Source organism: Taeniopygia guttata, chromosome 1A, assembly GCF_048771995.1.
Source record: "Taeniopygia guttata chromosome 1A, bTaeGut7.mat, whole genome shotgun sequence".
Lineage (NCBI taxonomy): Eukaryota > Metazoa > Chordata > Aves > Passeriformes > Estrildidae > Taeniopygia > Taeniopygia guttata.
Window position 1 is genome coordinate 34084931 of NC_133025.1, and position 19936 is coordinate 34104866.

Here is a 19936-nt window from a genome sequence, read left to right on the forward strand (position 1 = left end):
TCATGAAGTCAATAAAAAACATAGATCCTAGGCAGTGATCTGAGTTGTCAATCCCCAGGAACTCCCAGCCCTGTGGATGTGCAAACAATGTCAAAGCTCCTTATGTGTATCCAGCTGGGCAGTGATAATGACAGGGGTACTTCCTTGTGGAGACTTCAGTATGTGCGGCCTTTTGCAGCCCAGCAATATTGGATTTGCAAGCCAACCCATTCCAGATGAGATCACATCCAGCCCTCCACCTCCTCCCCATTAAAGCTGGGTGATTTGCAGTCACAAATTTTTGCAATCCCCTTCAGCAGTCTGCAGGGACTGCAGTATGGAGCCTCAGCTCCGAGATGCCCTGGTGACACACACCAGGTTCCAGGAGCTGCAAACCCTATCTTGGGCACCCAACAAATGTACCCATCTGACACCATGAATCAGCTCTCCCACACAGAGTTAAATTCCCAAGCAGCCAAACTCCCAGCAGCGGTTTGAGCAAGGCCAGTGTTGAACAAGGTGAAACTAGTCTAACTTGGGGAAAATTCTTGGCACATAATGTCACAAGTGCCTGTAGGTGTACAAGTGCTCGCACACAGCAATAACTTGTGACATGTCACCCTTTGCACAGGATACACTTTCTACTATATCTGTCTTTCTTAGTTTGGGGAATTCACAGGCTAGCATATATATACACATATATACCTTGCTACTCCTGTTAAATTATTTAACTTTCACATGAAAGACTGCATAAAAACATATTGCACAGTTTAAACTTATCCTGAAGTTGACTAATATAATCAGGTAAAGCCAAAGAATAAAATAAATACAAAGCAAAGAAGTACTATAAGGTACAGTGAAGCTCTGATTCTTTCTGATTCAGATTCAAGTACTGCACCAGGTAGGCTCATAATCATAATTTCTCCTTGATCATTCATAAGTGGGCATTCTTCCCAGAGCAAGTCTATTGTTCTGGCATTGCTTTTTCTTTTGTACTCTGTGTTATCTCAGGTGAATCTAGCTGTTCCTAGCTTAAGGTTCCCAAGATAAATTTTCTTCCTACAATAAATAATTTGATGCTTCACAGCAATTATTATTTAATCTTAGGATGTATTTGAAGAGTTCCATCAGTCATATTTCATGCCTAGGCAATAACAATGTACAAGCAAACTACTGCATCTTACTCATTGCTGGGAAACTTAAAGCCTCTGGGTTTACTCACTTGGAGAAGACAAAGCTCTCTACTTAAGAGAGATCTTGAGTGTAGGATTGTTGGACTCTTCACCATGATGTCAGGCCTCCTAAGGCACTTCCACCAAAACACGGGAACTTTATTCTGAAAGTTCCTCAATAAATACACACATATTTTTTCTTCCATGAGTTATGACATACCTCAATAATAAGAAGCACATGCTTGAGAGAAGCTCCCTCTAAACCTCTGGTAAGTGTATTTGGTATAAATGACATCGCAAAAAATTGAAACGTACCTCATCCCCATGCATATTAGCAACATACTTGAACTCTGGAATGCCAATCTTATGATGGGTTGGAAACCTTCCCAGAACAAGAACCCACAGGTCTCTACCTTTAAGAGGGGAAGGGGAAAAGACATTTTTTAAAATAAGTGTAAAATTATACAATCCTTAGAAGAATAAAAAGTTGGCCATTAAGACGACTGTAAAAATACACATATTTCATTGATGCCCACTCAGTCCTATATATAACATATCAAAGTAGATTGTGGGGTTCTTTTATTCTATGAATATATTCAGTATTAGTTAAAGGAATAAATATGCTTTGCCTTTATTACAAGTATGTAATAAACCCTGAAATTTCTAAAGCATTTAACCAGCACTAGAAAAGAAGGCATTTTTTTTGTAATAAACACTTTTCAAATTAAATTTAGCAAATAAGACCATTCTTTCCCCCCTCAAATTTTAAATCATAAGGCTTTTCTGAAATATGTACAGAAATTTTCATTAGCACAAAGAAAAAATATCTCTTTTTGTACTAAAGACAACTCCAAAAAGGTAAACACATGCATGCATTACTACTCAGAAAACAGGAGGTACCAGGAAGAGCTGTATCAGAGACATATTTCAAATATATCAGCGGGGAAAGAATTAATAGCTGCAGAAAGAGTATTAGTTAGGACCACTAAAGCTACACAAGAAGATGAACTTTAAGAATCAAAATAAACATTTTTTGGAAGTCCACATTTAAGCAGGGGGGAGAGGGAGAGGAGAGAAGATTTTTTTGTTATTAATTTTAGTGATACTGTGGCATTTCAGACCTCATCTGCAAATCTGTGCTTCCCACTAGTCTGCTCAGTGAGGTGGAAAACTCAAGTTTCAGTAGATGGCAGCAATGAAACTGGACCGGTTACTTGATAATAGCAGTGACAAGCTATAAATTGCTAATGCCCAGACCTGGCAAGTGTGGCAGCTGTCCCCAGCTCCACACAGGTCTTGCTGGGACCCACGACCTCTCTTAGAGGAGCCCAGCCACTACTGCTACTTGCAGGAAAGATAGAATATAGGAACTGCTATATGCAGTACTATAAAAAGCCTTATTTCCTAAATCTTTGTGGATCACCAAATCTGCAGTAAACAAACTCTGGAGCATAAGGCATGGCCACTGTAGTTATGCACATGCCACAGGATTTTTGTTTTCTTTTCTAGCTATGCAACTGATTCACAGCAGCTATACCACAAGGGTCATGACTTCAGCAATGGAAGGAAAAACTTGAAGAGGACTGCAAGATGCACTGAAACAGTTGCAAGAGAGTTAAAACTGAAGACAGTGGTTGCCAAACTAAATTCTCAGTTAAGAGAATCAGAGTCTTAGGATCAAGAAGCGGCAAGACAGTGCTGAGAGCTGACAGATTCAACCAAGACTGATCTCAGTATCCCTGGTTTTACAGCTGCTCTTGAAGACACAGGTGTTCAACCCCTGTAACAATGCTATACACAAAACTGTGAGATGATGCTACTGACTCTTTCATTAAAGGACAATGTGAGCAAGCAATCCATATTTTAAAAGTAATTTTGTGACAACTGATTTGGTAAGAAAGCTAGTTATTTGGCCTTGCTGTATGTAGAGCCACTGTTTCATTAAAAAAAAGAAAAAGCATGATTTCTGTAAGCCTTGACAAGTTGCACAGTGGAGAACCCAAAGATACTAGTTTTTAATCACATTCTTCAAAAAGGAAAGAAAGAGAACACACAGATCATCTCACCCTAGCACTCCTGCCTTCTAAAACCTCCAGAGGTCCCCTCTAATCTCAACCATCCTGCAGCTCTGTGAAAAGAGATGACAAGTCTTGCTGCAGTAGCATATGTTTGGAACTGAAAACAATCCTAGCAGTAAAAAAACTGTTATTCATAATCAAGTGTGGACAACAACCTCAACTTACTTTCCAACTCTGCAATGTGTCATTCTCTCTATAGCTGTATCCTGGGGCAACTTGCAATGAATTACCAAGGAAGTCCTTCCAGAATGTTCCTATGATTTTTTCGTCCTTACATCCTCTAAGCCTTGCTTCCCAGCTCTCATTCCCTCTATTGGAAAGCAAGTTCAGACATCCCTCCTTGGTGTCAGTTGCCATGTGGACTTCTGCACCAAGAGGAACACACCTGCTTACAGCAGCGACTGCAGCCTTTCCACCATGGCCCAAACCTGAAGGTGGCTGCTGCAAACCTACAACGTGCAGCTCATCTTACAGACTCAAGCAAAGAGTCCAGGTAGAGAAAAAGTGCTCTTGATATTTACATCATTTAAGATTTTCTACAAATTCTGATACCAAATTTAAAGATAATAATTCCAGTGTCTTTCCATCAGCAGTACTCGTTCCTGCTGTTCTCACTGTTTATTGCACTCATGGGAAACACAAGGAAGAGCTAAGTATAGACTAACATTATGTACTGATGTAAATTGGTCTTTCCTGCATTAGTGTTCAGACTGTTTAGAGTTTGTGTGAGGGCCATCTACACGATAAACACACCCATGAACTGAGATACCAATTATTTCCTGGCATTTCCAGCTTGTAAGAAGTACTAAACCTTCCATTAACAATTAAAATACATTTCTGGGTCTGCTCAGCCTGCAGTACTGGATAGTGTATCTGTGAGGGATGATGTAAGATTTCTTTCCATACGGCTGTAATTAACTGCATGTAAAAAGATTCAGCATATGGATGGTTTCCTTTAATTAGCAAAGCCTAGATAACTCTGGTTTGGTACCTGAAGGGAGCAGCTAAGCTTCCTCTCATGCTTTGAAAAGCTATTTCTCACTGCCAAATTGCCAAACCAAAACTGACGTCAACTAATTAGTGGACTATATTTCAAGTGATGAAGACAAACGTGTGTTTCTAACTGTGCGTCTCAGGACAAGTAACGAGACTTGTATTGGAGCAGAGCCAGACCACACAGCTTCTAGTAGAATGTGAAGCTTTTTTAACTTTATAAAAAGTTTTCTATCATTGCCACTAGTTCACAACATAGTGTCAGTATTCTTAACAGATGTACAAAACCTGGTAATTAAAATGAAGAATTGAAACTGATCTCCAGATCTAGTGGGAAAGAAACCAAATCCACTTGTAGATGTTAGAGTCTGGATTTAGATCCTTGGTTTTGTTCTGGATTTTATATATCCTTTTCTTCACTTTGTTCTTTACAGCTTCATTTATGAAAAACTCATAATTTCAAAGGAAGTTATGGCTAGGAAATGAAGTGAAATGGGGAATGGCTCAGACTCACTGTCAGTACCAGTCAGGCTAGAGTACTGATTCAAGAGTTTGCAGGGAGGACCACTTTGACCAAGAAAAAGCAATAGACTGACTACAGTCCTCCTGGGCTGGCCATGAGTTGCACACTGGCTTCATGGGTAGGAACTGCAGTAATGCTGATCTGTGTTGTGGCAGCCCCTACCTAGAAAGGTGCAGGATAGAGAGGAAGGGAAGAGAGATTCACTCTCATGAGAATGCAAGGTCCCAGAGCAATTCAAAGAACCAGTCTCAGAACCATTGAACATCCCAGGTCAGAAGGAACCTCAAGAGATCATCTGGTCCAACCCTACATGGGAAAGGAAACCTAGATAAGACTATTTTGTACTCTGTTCAATTGCATCTTTAAAACCTCCAGTGGGGAGGACTCTACCTCATTTCTGGGGAGGTGGTTCCAGTGAATGATTCTCACTGTATAAAATTTTCATATATTGAGATGAAACCTCTCATAGTGCCACTTGTACTCGTTGTCTCTTGCTTTTTTTTCCACATGGCTCCTTGTGGAGAGAGAGGATTCATCCTCTTTACAGCCACTCTTCAAGTACTCAAATTCCGTGATAGGATTCCACCCTAAGCCTTCTCTTCTCCAGGCAGATGAGTCTCCTCAGGGCAATATTGTCTTCCAGCAAAACACTACTACAACTAATGAAGGACTTCAAGAGTAATTTCTTTTGCTAAACTACCATCAGCAGCACCCTTGCCCGGAGGTACTCTGATTTGTCATTACCAATTCAAGCTGGAAAAATCTAAAGCCGTTTTCGTACTTTTATTCTGCAAGGGCACTGCCCAAAACCACACATGGCTTGATTGAGATTCTAAGAGAATTTGAAGTACCAGTACATTATTTGTATAACCAGAAATGCTTAATCAGAATGACTGATGTAGCAGTATTGCTTTACAAACATGAACAAATACATGATCTTAATCTAGCCAGACTGAGTAAAACACTGCCAAAACAAGCAACGTACCTGAAGCTGAGATCAGACAAACATCTGTAAGAACAACTGTACCTCAAATTCTTTTGTGAGCATTTTTCCTTATTTTCAGTTATACCATGGTCAATTGAGACAGAATGGATTATCTAAAGACTTGGCCTGTAGTAGCACTGGCATTAGTAATGAACAAAGTTGATATGACAAGAAGAGCTAGGACACTTTAAATACAAGAAAGTCTTCAAGGTATTGTAAAGAATAAAGAGATACAGACCAATCACATACATCAACCAGGCATATCTGGCAATATTCACCATGGTGCTTAGGTAAGCAGAAAAAAAGCCAAAAGCACCCAAGGTAATATTTGGCTACAGGTTTATTATTTGTCAGTGGCTACAGCCACTGAGTCACTATGTGGTCACTCACTGCCAAACTTAATACTTCTGTCCTCTTCCCACAGATCCCCTATTACAGATATAGGGCACGCTCTCTAGGCAAAAAGTAAATAGAAGTATCAATTTCCCACTGTTTAATCAGCTCCTATCTACTCCAAGAGATTACAGCAGTCACTCTAAATTAGAGTCAGCACCATAGAAACAGAACTGATGGAATAAACAACGACTCTAAAAATCACTAGATACTGTTTATTTGTATCCAAAGCACTTGAGAAGGGAAGGGAATCAAAACAATTAATGGTTCACATGATTGCTAATCTTCCCAAACGTTTAACTAAATCTTTGGTTGATTGGGACATCTATAGCTGCTATGGACGCTTTCACAAGACTTGGATCTTATGAGAACAGCAACCCTTTGTTGCTGTATATGTAAATATGTAAATGTGAGTCATCACTGTACCATTTCCAGTTCTCATAATCAAGTTGAACACACTCTTTATATAAAAAACCATGAAAAATTGCCAATGCAGAGCACTGTCTCTACAATAGTACCTTACAGGTTATTTGAACAAAAATCAAGAAATAAAAATAAATTTGTAAAAGCCAAAGAAAAACAACCCAGAGGGAATATTGGTTTTAAATTAAGATATACTAACCTTATTCAGTACTGCTCACTAAGAAGATGAGAACACCACAGTCATATAGAAATAGTCTGAGCAGGCTTTTTCTAGTATTTACACTGACCGGTTTCATATTTACACCCAGAAACCAAATAGATTATTTTTCTCTTTTCACCAACTCTTGTTTCTATCACCACAGGGTTTTTAAATCTATTTCTAAAAAGGTGTACTTTATTTTCTGAGAAAGCTGTGAAACTGGTATGCACCTAGTAATTTTCAGAAAAGCTATTGTATACATGAAAGTAATAATTATTACCCATTCACAGCAATACCATTGGATCATTACGAATAAAATGATTGCTTGTAACACAAGCCAGCCATTAGGAACAGGGGTTGTTTGTTTTAAAGTGTAATTTATCCAGATTCAATAGTTTTGTTTAGACTACATTTTTACCACCAGAGGCAGAGGATGTGGAACCATTTCTGCCACTTGAAGTTACAGAGGACCTGTTCAACCACTACAGGTTGTGGTCCAAACGTGGCTGAGAAGTTACTGGTGCACTTTAAGGATTTGAGTTCACTTAAGTACCTCACCAAGAGACTTGTTACACCTGTCCAGTAAAAATCCTTGTCAGATCTCAAACATTGTGTTTGCCTCAAGAATAGGAAGCTCAAAACCATACACATCTCAACGCTGACAAGCAGACTCCTACAAATCCAGATACTGAGTAGCTCCTCCCCCCACCTTTTCTTTTTTTAACTCAATAAAGGGGAAAAATGGAGACTAGATTAATTTTTTAAAAATAATCCAGTCTCTGCCATGATCATCTGTTTCTGGTTTAATTAACAAACTACATTAGTCTGACCAGTGTTTCCAGATTCTCTCCTAAAACAGGTAACAAAATGTCTCTAGAAACACTAGCAACTGGCTTTCAGGAAAGGTAACAAAGGCACAAGGAAACAACTAAGAATCAGGCTGTGTTACTACTGACAAGTAGAATAATTGGGTCCTTAGTTGAACGAACATGTTCTGATGGCCTCTTGTTTGTTTATTCTTGGGATTTTGAGAGCAGCCTAATGCAATTGCATATCAAAGCAAGTTCTGTACCCTAGGCACACTTTAGGATCAGGAAATGTGCTTCATCAGAATCATCCTGGTTGCACATTGCTTGAAGTGCATAGCAGGGAAGGTGTCTGTGCCTACCTTATTCCCATAATTTTCTCTAGCTGCTCTTTGGAAAACAGAATAATGAATACAGTAGGACTAAATTTCTTATTGAGAACAGAATTTGCTTTTATTTTAGATTTAGGATAAAAGTTACTTTTTCAGATGTGCTCAAGCTCTGTTTAAATGCCCCAGGTAACTGCAAGACCATGGATGTAGAACACACTGGCTAGGGACAAACAGGAAATGTAACTCAACTGTCCTAAATCCACTGTGAGCTCAGCATGTTACATAGCAGCTACAGTAATTTAATTAAGTTACTCTGACTGCCATGGTCTGACCTTTCCCATAACAACAAGTCAGTCCTAGATATCAAACTGCAGAATCATGGGCTTAGAAACATCCTCTACCCTCTTTCTCACATTTGAGCCACTGCACAGCTTATAAGAGTGAACAGTTTTACAAGGAGGGTATTCTCTCAGCTGAGAGGGGAAGAGATCTACAGACAGTCCTATGTATTATCTTTTTCTATGTCCACTTCTTAAAAAGCAGAACTTTCAGAAAGTTTAGAAATCACATGCACATTCGCTTTTTTCATTAAAAAAAAACCCAGCCCTAAAATCAATCTAGATCTCTCTTCTACACAAAAACACGTGCAGAACAACTGTCTAACGAACAAATGCTTCACTGTAAGAAGTCTTGCAAACAATTAATTAATGTATTATAAGTAGGGCTCCATGTACTTATGTGAACACAACATGCCATAGCTACACACAGCAAACCTTTAATAAGGTAGCCCTGTGAAAATAAGACTGGTTCCTTCAAAGATCTACAGCCAGAGGTCCTAGGCAGAAAAGCTGGGTAGAAGGGATGCAGGGCACACTGCTCTTCTTTTTTTGGGAGTAAATGGAAAGCTACTAGAAATACTTTTCTACTAAAAAGTCTCATTGTCTGAGGTGGGATAGGAGGGATGTATTACTAAGTTCTCCTCAAGCTAAGAGGAGAATGCAGACAAATTGGCCATCTGGGTAAAACTGAGGCACAAGATAAGAGTTTTATGTCTTTAAGTAAGTTTGTGATTAGGATCACATTTCATTTACAGGGCTAAAAATGTATGCACAATGTTCCAGAATGCAGAATCCTACAAGGAGTGAGGGGGAAAAAACATTTATTTATGTCTATCGTGCACCATGTTAGTACCCTGAGCTCTGTATTTTAGTTAGTTTTAAAACAAACAAAACCCCAAACATAAAATCTGTCACACATTTACTTCCTCAGCACCAGGAAAGGATATGGATACTGCATCCACCAGCTGTAATTGCTGATTCTATGTTACATGATCTCCAGAGCATTGCTAACTTCACCAGTGTGAATTACAATATCCAGGAGTCAATCCTGCCGATTTCTAAACAAACACAGAAAGCTGCAAAGTCTCACTGATGGGAAACAGGATGGCTGCAGCCTTAAGACCTTTATTGTTCTGAAAAAAAGGTTGACAAATATATGCTGCAACCAGACAACTACAAAGCAAAAGACAGAGAGGAAGCAGGAGAACAGAGATTTTATTTCCCACAAGGCTGATTCTAAATAAATGCTACTCATGTGAACAGTGTACTATTTCTAAACAGATCAGATCTTTTCATTTTGAAGTTACAGCATTGAAACTTCAGTACAAGATAACAGTTTATATATAAGAAATGTTTGATCTATGTTGCTAGGATAGGTTCCCCTCACACTTTATTTATTTATTTATTTAAACTGGGACAGAAATCTCTGATACAGTATGTTCCACAGGGGAAAAAAAAAAGACAAATGAACTAACTTTCCTCCAAAATTTTCTGAAAGATGTGTATTTAAATAGGAGAGATCATGGAAGGCAGGACAAAAATGACTGACCAAGTCACAGCAAGTGTAAAGAATAGAAGACTAAGCAAATAATTATACTTTTACTGCAGGAGAATAGGAATGTGCTCAGACTCAGTGACTGTGTCTCCGAGAGTAATGTCTAAGCTTATCAATCTTTTAAACATCTGATGCTGACCAAATGACATGCTTTTTATAAATTATTCATGTAAAAAGCATAGTTATACTGACAGGAAAGAAAAGTTAAGTCTTGTTATCATCAGATAAAATCTTAGTATGTGGCTATAAGAGGACTGATTGCCCACAAACTACTTGTGTCACATCACAAGAGTCAAACTGTGAGAGGATGCAGTCAGATAATATATGAATCTATATTTCAGCATTTAAAGAATTTTTAGCTTTATTTGTCCTAACGACAAATAGAATTTAAAGCTAATATAGTAATGGCAACTTCTATTTAAACACATTATTTAGAGCAAAGCTCAGTTGGGAGCTGAACACTCAAGAATATAAGTTAATACTTCTTGTTTTTAAAGTCACGATTTAGCTTTCACTAGATAAACCATGAAGGAACCAGTACTCTGTTTCTGTTTTATTTCCCCTTCCCATCACAGTGACTGACATAATGTGCTGCAAATAGAGTTTACAAGGCCATTAGTATCAAGCCCATCTGTAAATCCAAACACTTTTTCAATAATTATATGAACATGTAAATCTACTTAGAATCTTGTTAACATACATTTATATGCCTCACAGACTGTCAGACTAGAAAACAGATGGTTATGAGGAAAGAATGGAAAAAGAGCAAGCGATGCACAACAGGAAAAAATTCAGAGGTGAGCAAGCATGGATAAGAATTTAACTACTACAATAAGTTTTAGAATGCCCATTTTCACATGGAACTCTGGACTGGCGTCTAGCAATTTTAGTATGATATGCATCATGGGGTCCTCAGAGTGGAAAATGTTTCATTCATTCTTGTTTCTAAAAACAAACTTTGAGAAACCTCAATGCTTATATCATCTATACACACCATGCTTTCATGACGAGCCTGTAAGGAAATCTGTGGGGTGGGGATAAGGAGGAGGGATGGGAAGAAGAAACATTATCAAGGACTGGAGACAGGAGGAAAGTCATCTGTAGCAGTCAAATGGAACAAACCTAAGGTAACAATCTTCCACACAAATATACCTCACATAATGTAACCACAGAAAATGTAACTGCAATATATTCTTTAAAGGCAAAAGATTTTCTATGGATTTTCATCTAGGTAATTTGCTTATTTTAAAGACAACAAGAATTCTGTCACCTTTCATTTTTCTTCCTACTTTTAAAAACACTGGTACTAGCATTTAATAACAGATAACACCAAGAAACTTAACTTGAAGTACAGTGGGGTATATAAAACCTTCTCATTCTATTTTAATGCACTGCAGAACCCCATAGCCAACCCAATAATAATTCCAGTGGAATACATTTTATGGGTAAAGTATTTCAACTTTGTTTTCTCCAGCAGTAAAACTTGTTTTCTAGTACTTTAAACAAAGTAAAAACATCCAGAATATAAAAAGTCTGTAATGTAAATTCATTAAAATTTACAATGCATTTTACTATTGATGGTAGTAACTCAGGCTTCTTCCATACTATGTCACAATAAATTACTTAAAATGAGTTCCCAGCTACATACAGACTATTTATGTGTAGATGAGACAAGTACAATACCTGGCCTTTTATTATGAAATATTTTCACAGAAGAGCAGTGAACCTTATATTAGTACTGCCTTGTTCAACAGCCACCCATAAATACCTAAAGGTATCAGCCATCCATAAATGCCTATAGGTATCAATCACACTGTATCAGATGAGTCAGGAGGTCTAAGCTGACCTCTGGCACACCTTGGGCACACATTCCACTGATGCTGGTGAGGAATGATGGACAGGTTAATTGCCTAGGTTTTCTATTGACTGTATTACCAGGTACATGTTGCACCCAGCACTACCTGAGCTGGGTAGTGCTAATCCCTAGCATGCCCTTTGGCTGAAGTCACAGCTGCTTATCAGATGGAAACCTGGCCATGCTCATTCCTCCGGTTTTCCAAGGGGAAAAACACATGAATGCAGGCAGGAAGGAGACAAAGCTCTCCAACAGGCACCTTGTCACAGACAAACCTGGCCTGCTGGGAGCCCTGCTGAGCACACCTTCCCTGGAGTCCATAGCACAGTCCCTTCACGCAGCCACGGGCAAGTCCCGCACAAACTGTAAAACCCACAGCAACCACGCACATACCCCCTGCACATTTCAGCCTCTCCTGTTTACAGAGCAGGGATAGCAAAATGCTAATAAGCAAGACTCACTACTTAAAAACAAAACCAAAAAATTTCCCCCAAAGTTAGCAAAGTGTTTAAGATTAATGGATGTATCCAACCAAGGGCAACAGAGAGAGCAACTGAATATTGGTGTTCACTAAGCATCAAAATTAGATGACTAAGCCACATAATTCTCAACCAAAGAAGCTTTCAGGACAGCTATTTTGCAAGGTATTTCTGTGAATTTCTAGTGGAACCAGAACAAAATGTGGTCAATTTGTTTTAGTTTTTGTCTCTCCAGTAACAAAATCTGCCAAAGGTATACTACTATATAAAGTCAATTTTGAAACTTCACTAGGTAAAGACAGGGGTACTTTAACCATACACAACCTTTCCCTCAGTGAGCAGAATCTGGCCTGAGGATGTTTACAACTGTCCCAAGTTGACTGGAATTCTAAAAATGTAGACTGGCCTCCAGAAAACCTAGATCTAAACCAAGCTGTAATTAGCATGCTATCACTTTATCTCAATCCAGAGTGTACCTGAAAAGGCTTTTTCGAGTGTGGATCTACTACAAAAGTTACTCCATTCTTCCAATACCTGGCTGTTTTTGTCCTCTTAAAGGAGGTCATCAATTCTATTACAATCCTTAAGTCAGCTTCCCACCACCCTAATTTTCTTTTCAAATAGTAACAACAACACTGTATCTTGAACAATGAAAAGTCACAGATCATACGCATACATTGACTCTTTTCCTTTTGGTAATGCACTCTAAGATTTGCTTGCTGAAGAGTCAGGCTGTTTTCCACTGGGGTGGCATCAGGCAGGATGGGTTAATATTATTTTACCAGGTCCCATTCTCACATCCCAGACTGATGCAGCTCTGCAGATTCCTCTATTTATAGAGTGCACATCCTGTTCTGAGGTTGGATATTGGACATATCAGAATATTGAACTCCCAATAAAAAGCTTTTATAACTTTATTCAACAACACACCTGAAACAACATAAAAGAATTAAGGTATTTTCGGGGCCATCATACATCTCCGCCTACCTGCTGCTAAGACTGTATCACACTGTATTTCTCACAGACCAAATTACCTATAAATCTTGAGAGCTGTGAGGATACCTACTAAATTAGACCAAAAGGTAACACTCGGTTTTCTCAGCTAATAAGCTACATCTTTTAAGCTCCTTTCTCCCCTAATTTAAGAAAAAAGGGCAGCAGATGAGATACATAATTAAATATCATAGCTTCCAAATCAAATCTGGAGACTGAACAGGCCTTTGCCAGTCTAGAATGCATTGTTTTCAGTAATTTGGCAGAGATGCTCCTAGTAACCTGGCAGGGGGGAATTTCTATATGGTGATGTAAACCACCACAAAACAAATTGAGCATCTTTCCATTTGTTTTCCATTGAGGATCTTGGTACAGATTCTGCTGTGCACACTGCTCTTACAGCTTACATGCATCAAACAAATATACTATGTAAATCTCACCTCAAATTTATCCACAACAAATCACACTTGACCGTTTGAGTTTTATGCAGAAATTACTGACTCAGTGAGAGGGAGCAAAGCATCCTATTTCCTTAGTCTTGACCTTAGCAAGGCTTTCAACAGAATCATAGATTCAGGAGTTGCATGGGACTTACGGAGGTCACTTTGTCCAGCTCCCCTCCTTAAGCAGGGCCACCTAGAGCCAGCTGCCCAGGACTGTGTTCAGACAGCTTTTGAATATCTCTGAGGATGCACCCTGAGCAGCCTGAGCTCCTGTCACCCTCATGCTGTCTTTGTAAACAAGCTGGGAACATGTGGATTAGAGGAATAGACTACAGTAAGGTCAGAAGCTGACTAGACTGAACTGATGGTTCAAGAGACAGAATATTATTAGCAGTGTTCCTTAAGGGTCAGTAATGGGGCTGATGCTGTTTAATATCTTCATCTTGGTCAGGGCTGCCATTCAGAGGGCCCTGGTAATCTGAAGGAATTTCTTGACAACAAACTGATATAGTTTGACCAAGATAAATGCAAAATCCTGCACCTGGAAAAAAAGAACCCCCTGTTTGGATAATCAACTCAAGAAAACAACCCCATGCAGGTACAGACTGCAGACTGGCTGGGCTGCAGCTGTGCAGCCTAAGGGCTGCAAAGTGGCTCAGGTACCTAGAGACTCTGTAGAACCTCCACCCTTGCAGATATTCAGAAGTAGAGAGGAGAGGGCCCTGAGCATCATAATTAACTTTCAGGTGAGCCTGGCTTTGAAGAGATGCTCAGACTAGATAGCCTCCAGACCCAAATTACTTTATGATCTGCCTGAAGCAGGTGAGCCTTCTGACATGAAGAGTGTTTAGATACTTCTCTTAAAGAACTACATAGGATCACTTTATGAAATGGTAATACACAGGTCCCTATCACCCTCCACAACTCCTAAGAGCTGGATTTTCATATCCTTACAGAGCTCTGAATCTGCACACACTGACCAAAAGTCAAGTCTTTACTTCACATTCTTCATAATCCAAGTCTAGATGGCATATTAAATACTAGATTATTAGATAAAATTGGAGTAAAACATAGATTAACGAATAACATGGGAACAATAGCCATTCATGATAATAGTAAAATGTTTGTTGACTTTATAGGTATTACTTTGATCCATGGGTTATTGTATTCATCCTCAAGAATTTTCATATCAGGAGTATCAACTTACTACATCACATTTATCTCAGTTTTATAGTACTTAATTTCTGTTTCTCATCATCAAGAAGTACATTTTGCTATCATGGTTTAGCTAATTGGCAGGAGGACAACACTAGTAAACTCATACAAGCATGTGCACGCACAGTCTCGTTTGCATCAGCTTAACTGAGAATAGACAAACAGAACTTCAACCCATGGACCAAAACTGAAACTTAATTTTCACCAAAATTCTATAACCACTGCTGTCATAAAACCTAATTTTAGTATGAGCAAAAAAGACCCCCCAAATTAGATCCTAATTCAGTACTGTCCCCTGCCATATTCCAGGTGACCCTGAAGGCTCATTTCTCAACCAAGGTAGAAATCCTTTAACATTTAGGAAAAAATGAAAAAATAGAGGAGGACTAAACATTTTTCACTGCCATTTTATCTTCTTAGAGTTTGGCAAAGAAGAAGGCAATATATCAAAATCTGAATGATGTTTCAATGCATTGCTCAATCACAACCAAGAGATGATGATTTTCCAGTTTTCATGCTAGTAGAACTCAGACAAGTTGAACACCTCATGTTATCAGCTTTCAAGTATCTAGATATGTAAAAGTCAAAATTCCAATCTCTCAGGTTGGATGAAAGGTTTTTGCCTACCCGCACAAAGATAAGCCAGCTGAGTTTCTGGCAGAAAAGTCATAATCTAGTCCTATCATCAGAATGTTGGTTAAGTTCTCTAAAGGTATGAAAATGAGGATGTGGGTAATTGCTAGTAATTGCACTGGAAGAAACTGTACTTACAGGAACTGACCTCTTGCATGGATGAATAACATAATCCAATCTAATTCTGCCTTTGATGAAACCAAAACCAACACAGTTTAAATAACTTTAAGATTCCTTGTCTACTTTGAGATACATGGTAAAACAAGCAAGAAGGCATGAAAATGTCTTCATGATCATCTATCAAGAAGAATACAGATTTTTATTTTTTTAATCACAAGTGTGAATTTGATAATAGATGCTATAAATGTCTCCTTCCAGTGGTATGAAATGGGATTAGAGGAACAGATGATGTTTCTAAAGAATGGATTTTCTATCTGGTTTTATAGCTCTTCTCAGAATGATTTCATTTCTTAAACTGAAATCTAATAAAGCAGTTTAGGGTTTTGTTGTTTGTTTGTTTTCTTAGAATTAAACAGATGTACATTAAAGTCCATATGCAACTAAACATTAATCTTCCAAATCTCTTTTGAAAAATTAGCCACTTCTCCCCAAATGTATGGTAAGAATGTACCAATCATAGGGAGATAAATCAAAATATCAATATAAGGTCAGAAAGGTGATTGCTGATTTCAGTACGTTTTCTGTAACATTTGAGACCGAAATCCTAGTCTTCATCTACAGCACAGGACCTTGTATCAGAGGTATTTTTAAGACAACCACAAGTTAGAAAACACACGTCTTTAATTATAGTCCCACCCAGAATGGGCACTTGGCAAAGGGGTCCCGTATATTCTAGGCTTCATAGAGACAGCCCTATTTCTGAAATTGCCACTCAGGACGTTTCCAGTTCTCAGAAACGTAAGTGTTGGGAGAACTTTTACCCTGATGACACGTTTGATGCTTCAGCCAGAGTGTGTTATTCACGCTTAAGCAAGAGGAAGACGAAACTTCAGAGAGGTTTGTTAGAGCAGCCCCGCCGCCAGCAAGCGTCCACGAAAAGCCACCTTCACCCACACCTGCCCCGATTTAATTAGAACAAAAAGCCTTCCCTCCCCTCGTCCCACCGCCCTTACCTTCCACCGAGCGCCCGATGCTGTGCAAGTGGGTGAGGGAGGGGTACGCGGCATGCACCCCCCTCAGGTACTCCTCCAGCTCCTCGCTGTGGTGGTACTTAAAGTCCAGCGCGGCCGGCGCAGAAGCCAGGCAGAGGATGAGGATGCCCACCACGTCCTAGAACGAAACAGATGAAGCTCCTCCGCGGGCTTGTCGCCGTGCGGCGGCGGCAGCGGCCAGCCCGCGGAGAGTCCACCCTCCTTCCCTCTCTGCCTGTCGCCCCGTCTCTCCCCCGCCCTGCCCTGCCGTGCCATGCCATGCCGTGCCGTGCCGTGCCCTGCCGTACCGCGGCCGCCGCCCGCATGCTGCCGCCGCCGCTCCGCCACTGCCGCCCGCGCCGGGCGGGCGCCGCCACCGCCACCGCCACCGCCCGCGGCCGCGCCCTGCCCTGACTGACGCGGGCCCCATCCACTCAGCTCCCCCGGCCCGCCCAGGGGTCGGGGCCCCGGCACGGCCGCGGACACCGTCCGTGCCCTCCCCTCGTCCCCGTCCCCTCCCTCCGCCCCGCCCCGCCCCGCCTGGCCGGAGGTTCCCACCTGCGCGGGGCACGGCCCCGTGCGGCGCAGCCCGCTCCCCATCAGTGCCTGCTGGATTCTCCTCGTTTTTCTTACCGCAGGGAGTGAGCGTGTCTGCAGGGATGAAAAAAACTCAAAGAAACCGGAGAGGGGTGCGAACGTTCACTTTTTGACTTTTGGTGTTGTGTTGATTCACAAGAGAGGGTGTTGAATAAAAACCAAGTTCCTCCTCGGCTTCTGTGTGGTCGTGGCGTGTGATCAGGACGGCAGCACCTGGGGGCTCAGAGACAAAGCCTGATGCATGAGCCGTGAGAGAATTTATCTGCAAATCCAACAAAATCTCTACCTAGCGCTATTTTTGCTTTGGCTTTTTTGTCTGAAGATGAGTTTTTAATAGGCCTGTGTTCACTTACTAAAAGGACTGGATTCTATCTACAGAATTAAGTTCTTTTCTTGGTTCTGCACTAACCACATTGCCTTGGGGATATCTTGGTCTTGGGATTCACCACAAAGGCTTTTTCATCACCTTTTGTTGTCTTGATGATTGAAAAGAACTAAGAGAAAGAAAGTTAAACTGAATTCCAGCAAAAAAAAAATAGGATAGTGTCTGCATTTATTTTAAAATATGAATGTGGATATAGCTGAGTATTAGAATAAGCTACTTGTAAATTCTGTATAATTTTACTGAGAAAAAAGTTATAAGCACCAGTGGGATTTTGTCTGCTTTCTTCTGAAATTTACTGTGCTAGTTAATGTGAGAAAAGGATGTTAAAAGGAAATGAACCTATGAGCCAATCTCAAATAATAAGTCCTGTATTCCAAATAGAAGACACTACATTTAACAAAAGTTCTTGTAAAGCAAAAAGTTACTGTTGAATTTAAAACTACCATTTTTTTTTTACCATGATGTTTTAAGAAAAAAGGTTTGAAACTATATTTTAATGCAACTATCTGTAGTATCCCAATGTACCAGAGGCATATATATCTAAAAATGCAAGATGTCTACATCCAGACCCCTCTTAGTTCATGGGAGGGACTTCCGAATCATATATAACATACAACAAGGGATGTATGCAAATTATGAGGCTACTTGATTAGAAGATATGTGTAATGTTATATTTCTGTGAATTGGGTTCCTCCCAGCATGGTTTTCTGAGCAAGGGGACAGACCCATAGCCTTTCTCCCATACACTGACTCCACCTATTTTAACTCTTATAACTTTACAAGATCCTCTCTCTCTTATTCACAAATCAAAACTCTTGCAAGACTTAGACTTTACATTCTGTAAAAAAAAAAAAAAAAATTAAAAGTTGATAGTTGATTTTGGTTATAGTTACCTCCTATGTGAAATGGGAAATAAGCTGTGGGGTTACACTGCAAAAGTGTCTCCAGAAAAGCAGGAGGAAGAAGTCAAGTATATGAACTTCATATTTGAATTTATTTGGCTACCATATACATATTTATAGGCTCCTTGAATGATGATCTGGACACACTACTTGAGTAAGCAGGGAAGAAAATACACTCAGATGGTAATCCCACACAAGCATAGCTGGAAACCTTCCCAAGATAATCACATGAAATCAGAGAACTCTGACTTCAAGACAGAGTAGGGTGTTGGCAACACAGTAAAAATCACAAGGTGTGTAAAAACTTAACCTCATTGAAATAACTAAAGTCACCTTTGATGCTAGGTAATCATGCAGTGTTATCTCATTTGGAAATTACACCACCCTCTAATGTAGCCAGCACAGTCATGGTTAAATGAGCATATTACTGCATATAGGAGTGTTCAAAATGATAGATTGTTTCTGTGCCAGGTGCTTGCAAGTTACGACAAACCAGCCTGTTTGGCAATATTTGAGTTACATGTGACAGAACCAAAAACCTTTCTCCCCCCCTCAGCCTGCACAAAATTCAAAGATAAACTTGACTCGCTTTTCACAAGGTCAGTTTAAGCCAGCCTGGGCTAGTAATATTCTGGTAAACACAGTTGTGGGCAAAAGTCAGTACCAAAGATCAAATCCTGCATGAAACTAAACCAGCAGTAAATCTCCCGTTAGCATCAGTAGCTCCAAATCAGGCACCGTGAGTCCAAAACTGATTGCAGTCATTCTCAGCAGTGGGCAGTGACACACACAGAGGGGCCAACTCCTCGTGCTTTAAGAAGCATAATTCTCCTCTCAGCGTCATTCCGCATCGTCCATTCGGAAGTATCCAACGGGTGGTTATTTAGGTTAGCACTTGAGCGTGGGATTTGTGGAGAAAAGCCTACAAGCCTTGATGTGAGCTTCGCATCGCTGTGCCAGCAGGGAGCGGGCCGGGGCTCCCCGGCGCGGCGCTGGAGCAGCTGCGTTGCCCTCTGGTGCCGGGCACAGAAATTCCTGCCGCCAGCAGCGGGTACGAGCGGCTCTTCTCGCAAGGAGCCGGGCACCAGCCCGAGTCTGGCGCTTCACAGGCGCACTTGAGATAGGTAACGGCAGCAAAAAGGATCTTCTGGAAAAATTTGCGGCTTTGGAGAGCTATTCACAGAGGAGGCCTTGGAATTTGAAATCTTATTCAGTGTTTTGTCATCCTTCATGCAGGATTCCTGCACTTTCCAAAGATCAGTAAGAAAAAATAGGTGCATCACATTATAACTAAAGTGTCAAAATACTTTTGACTAGAAATTAAAAAAGAGGTTGCTATCAAAGATTAAGTTCTTAAGAACCACCACTGCTATTGAAACTGTCATCTGAAATCATGTTCTAGGAGTACAGACTACAGCTGCAGGTTCTCTACATTGATGTAACATTAAGGATCTGACAATCAGATTTCTCTGGGGAAAAATCACGAGATAAAGGCTTTCTCAAGTGA

General features: G+C 40.2%; 1 protein-coding gene across 3 annotated transcripts in view; it reads right to left on the minus strand.

Moving 5' to 3' along the window:
• Positions 1-16971, minus strand: part of CPM (carboxypeptidase M) — a 28037-nt gene extending 11066 nt beyond the window's left edge. Inside the window, exons 1-3 of one of the 3 annotated variants that reach the window (XM_002189251.7) lie at positions 16854-16971; positions 16528-16684; positions 1467-1564 (exon numbers count right to left, since the gene is read on the minus strand). In XM_002189251.7, the coding sequence (XP_002189287.4) occupies positions 1467-1564; positions 16528-16684; positions 16854-16871 (273 nt within the window). In that variant the 5' untranslated portion in view covers positions 16872-16971. Of the gene's footprint in view, positions 1-1466; positions 1565-16527; positions 16691-16853 lie in introns of those variants that run through there. The other 2 variants (XM_072922956.1, XM_030259484.4) reach the window with 2 other exon arrangements.
• Positions 16972-19936: the final 2965 nt, after the last annotated feature.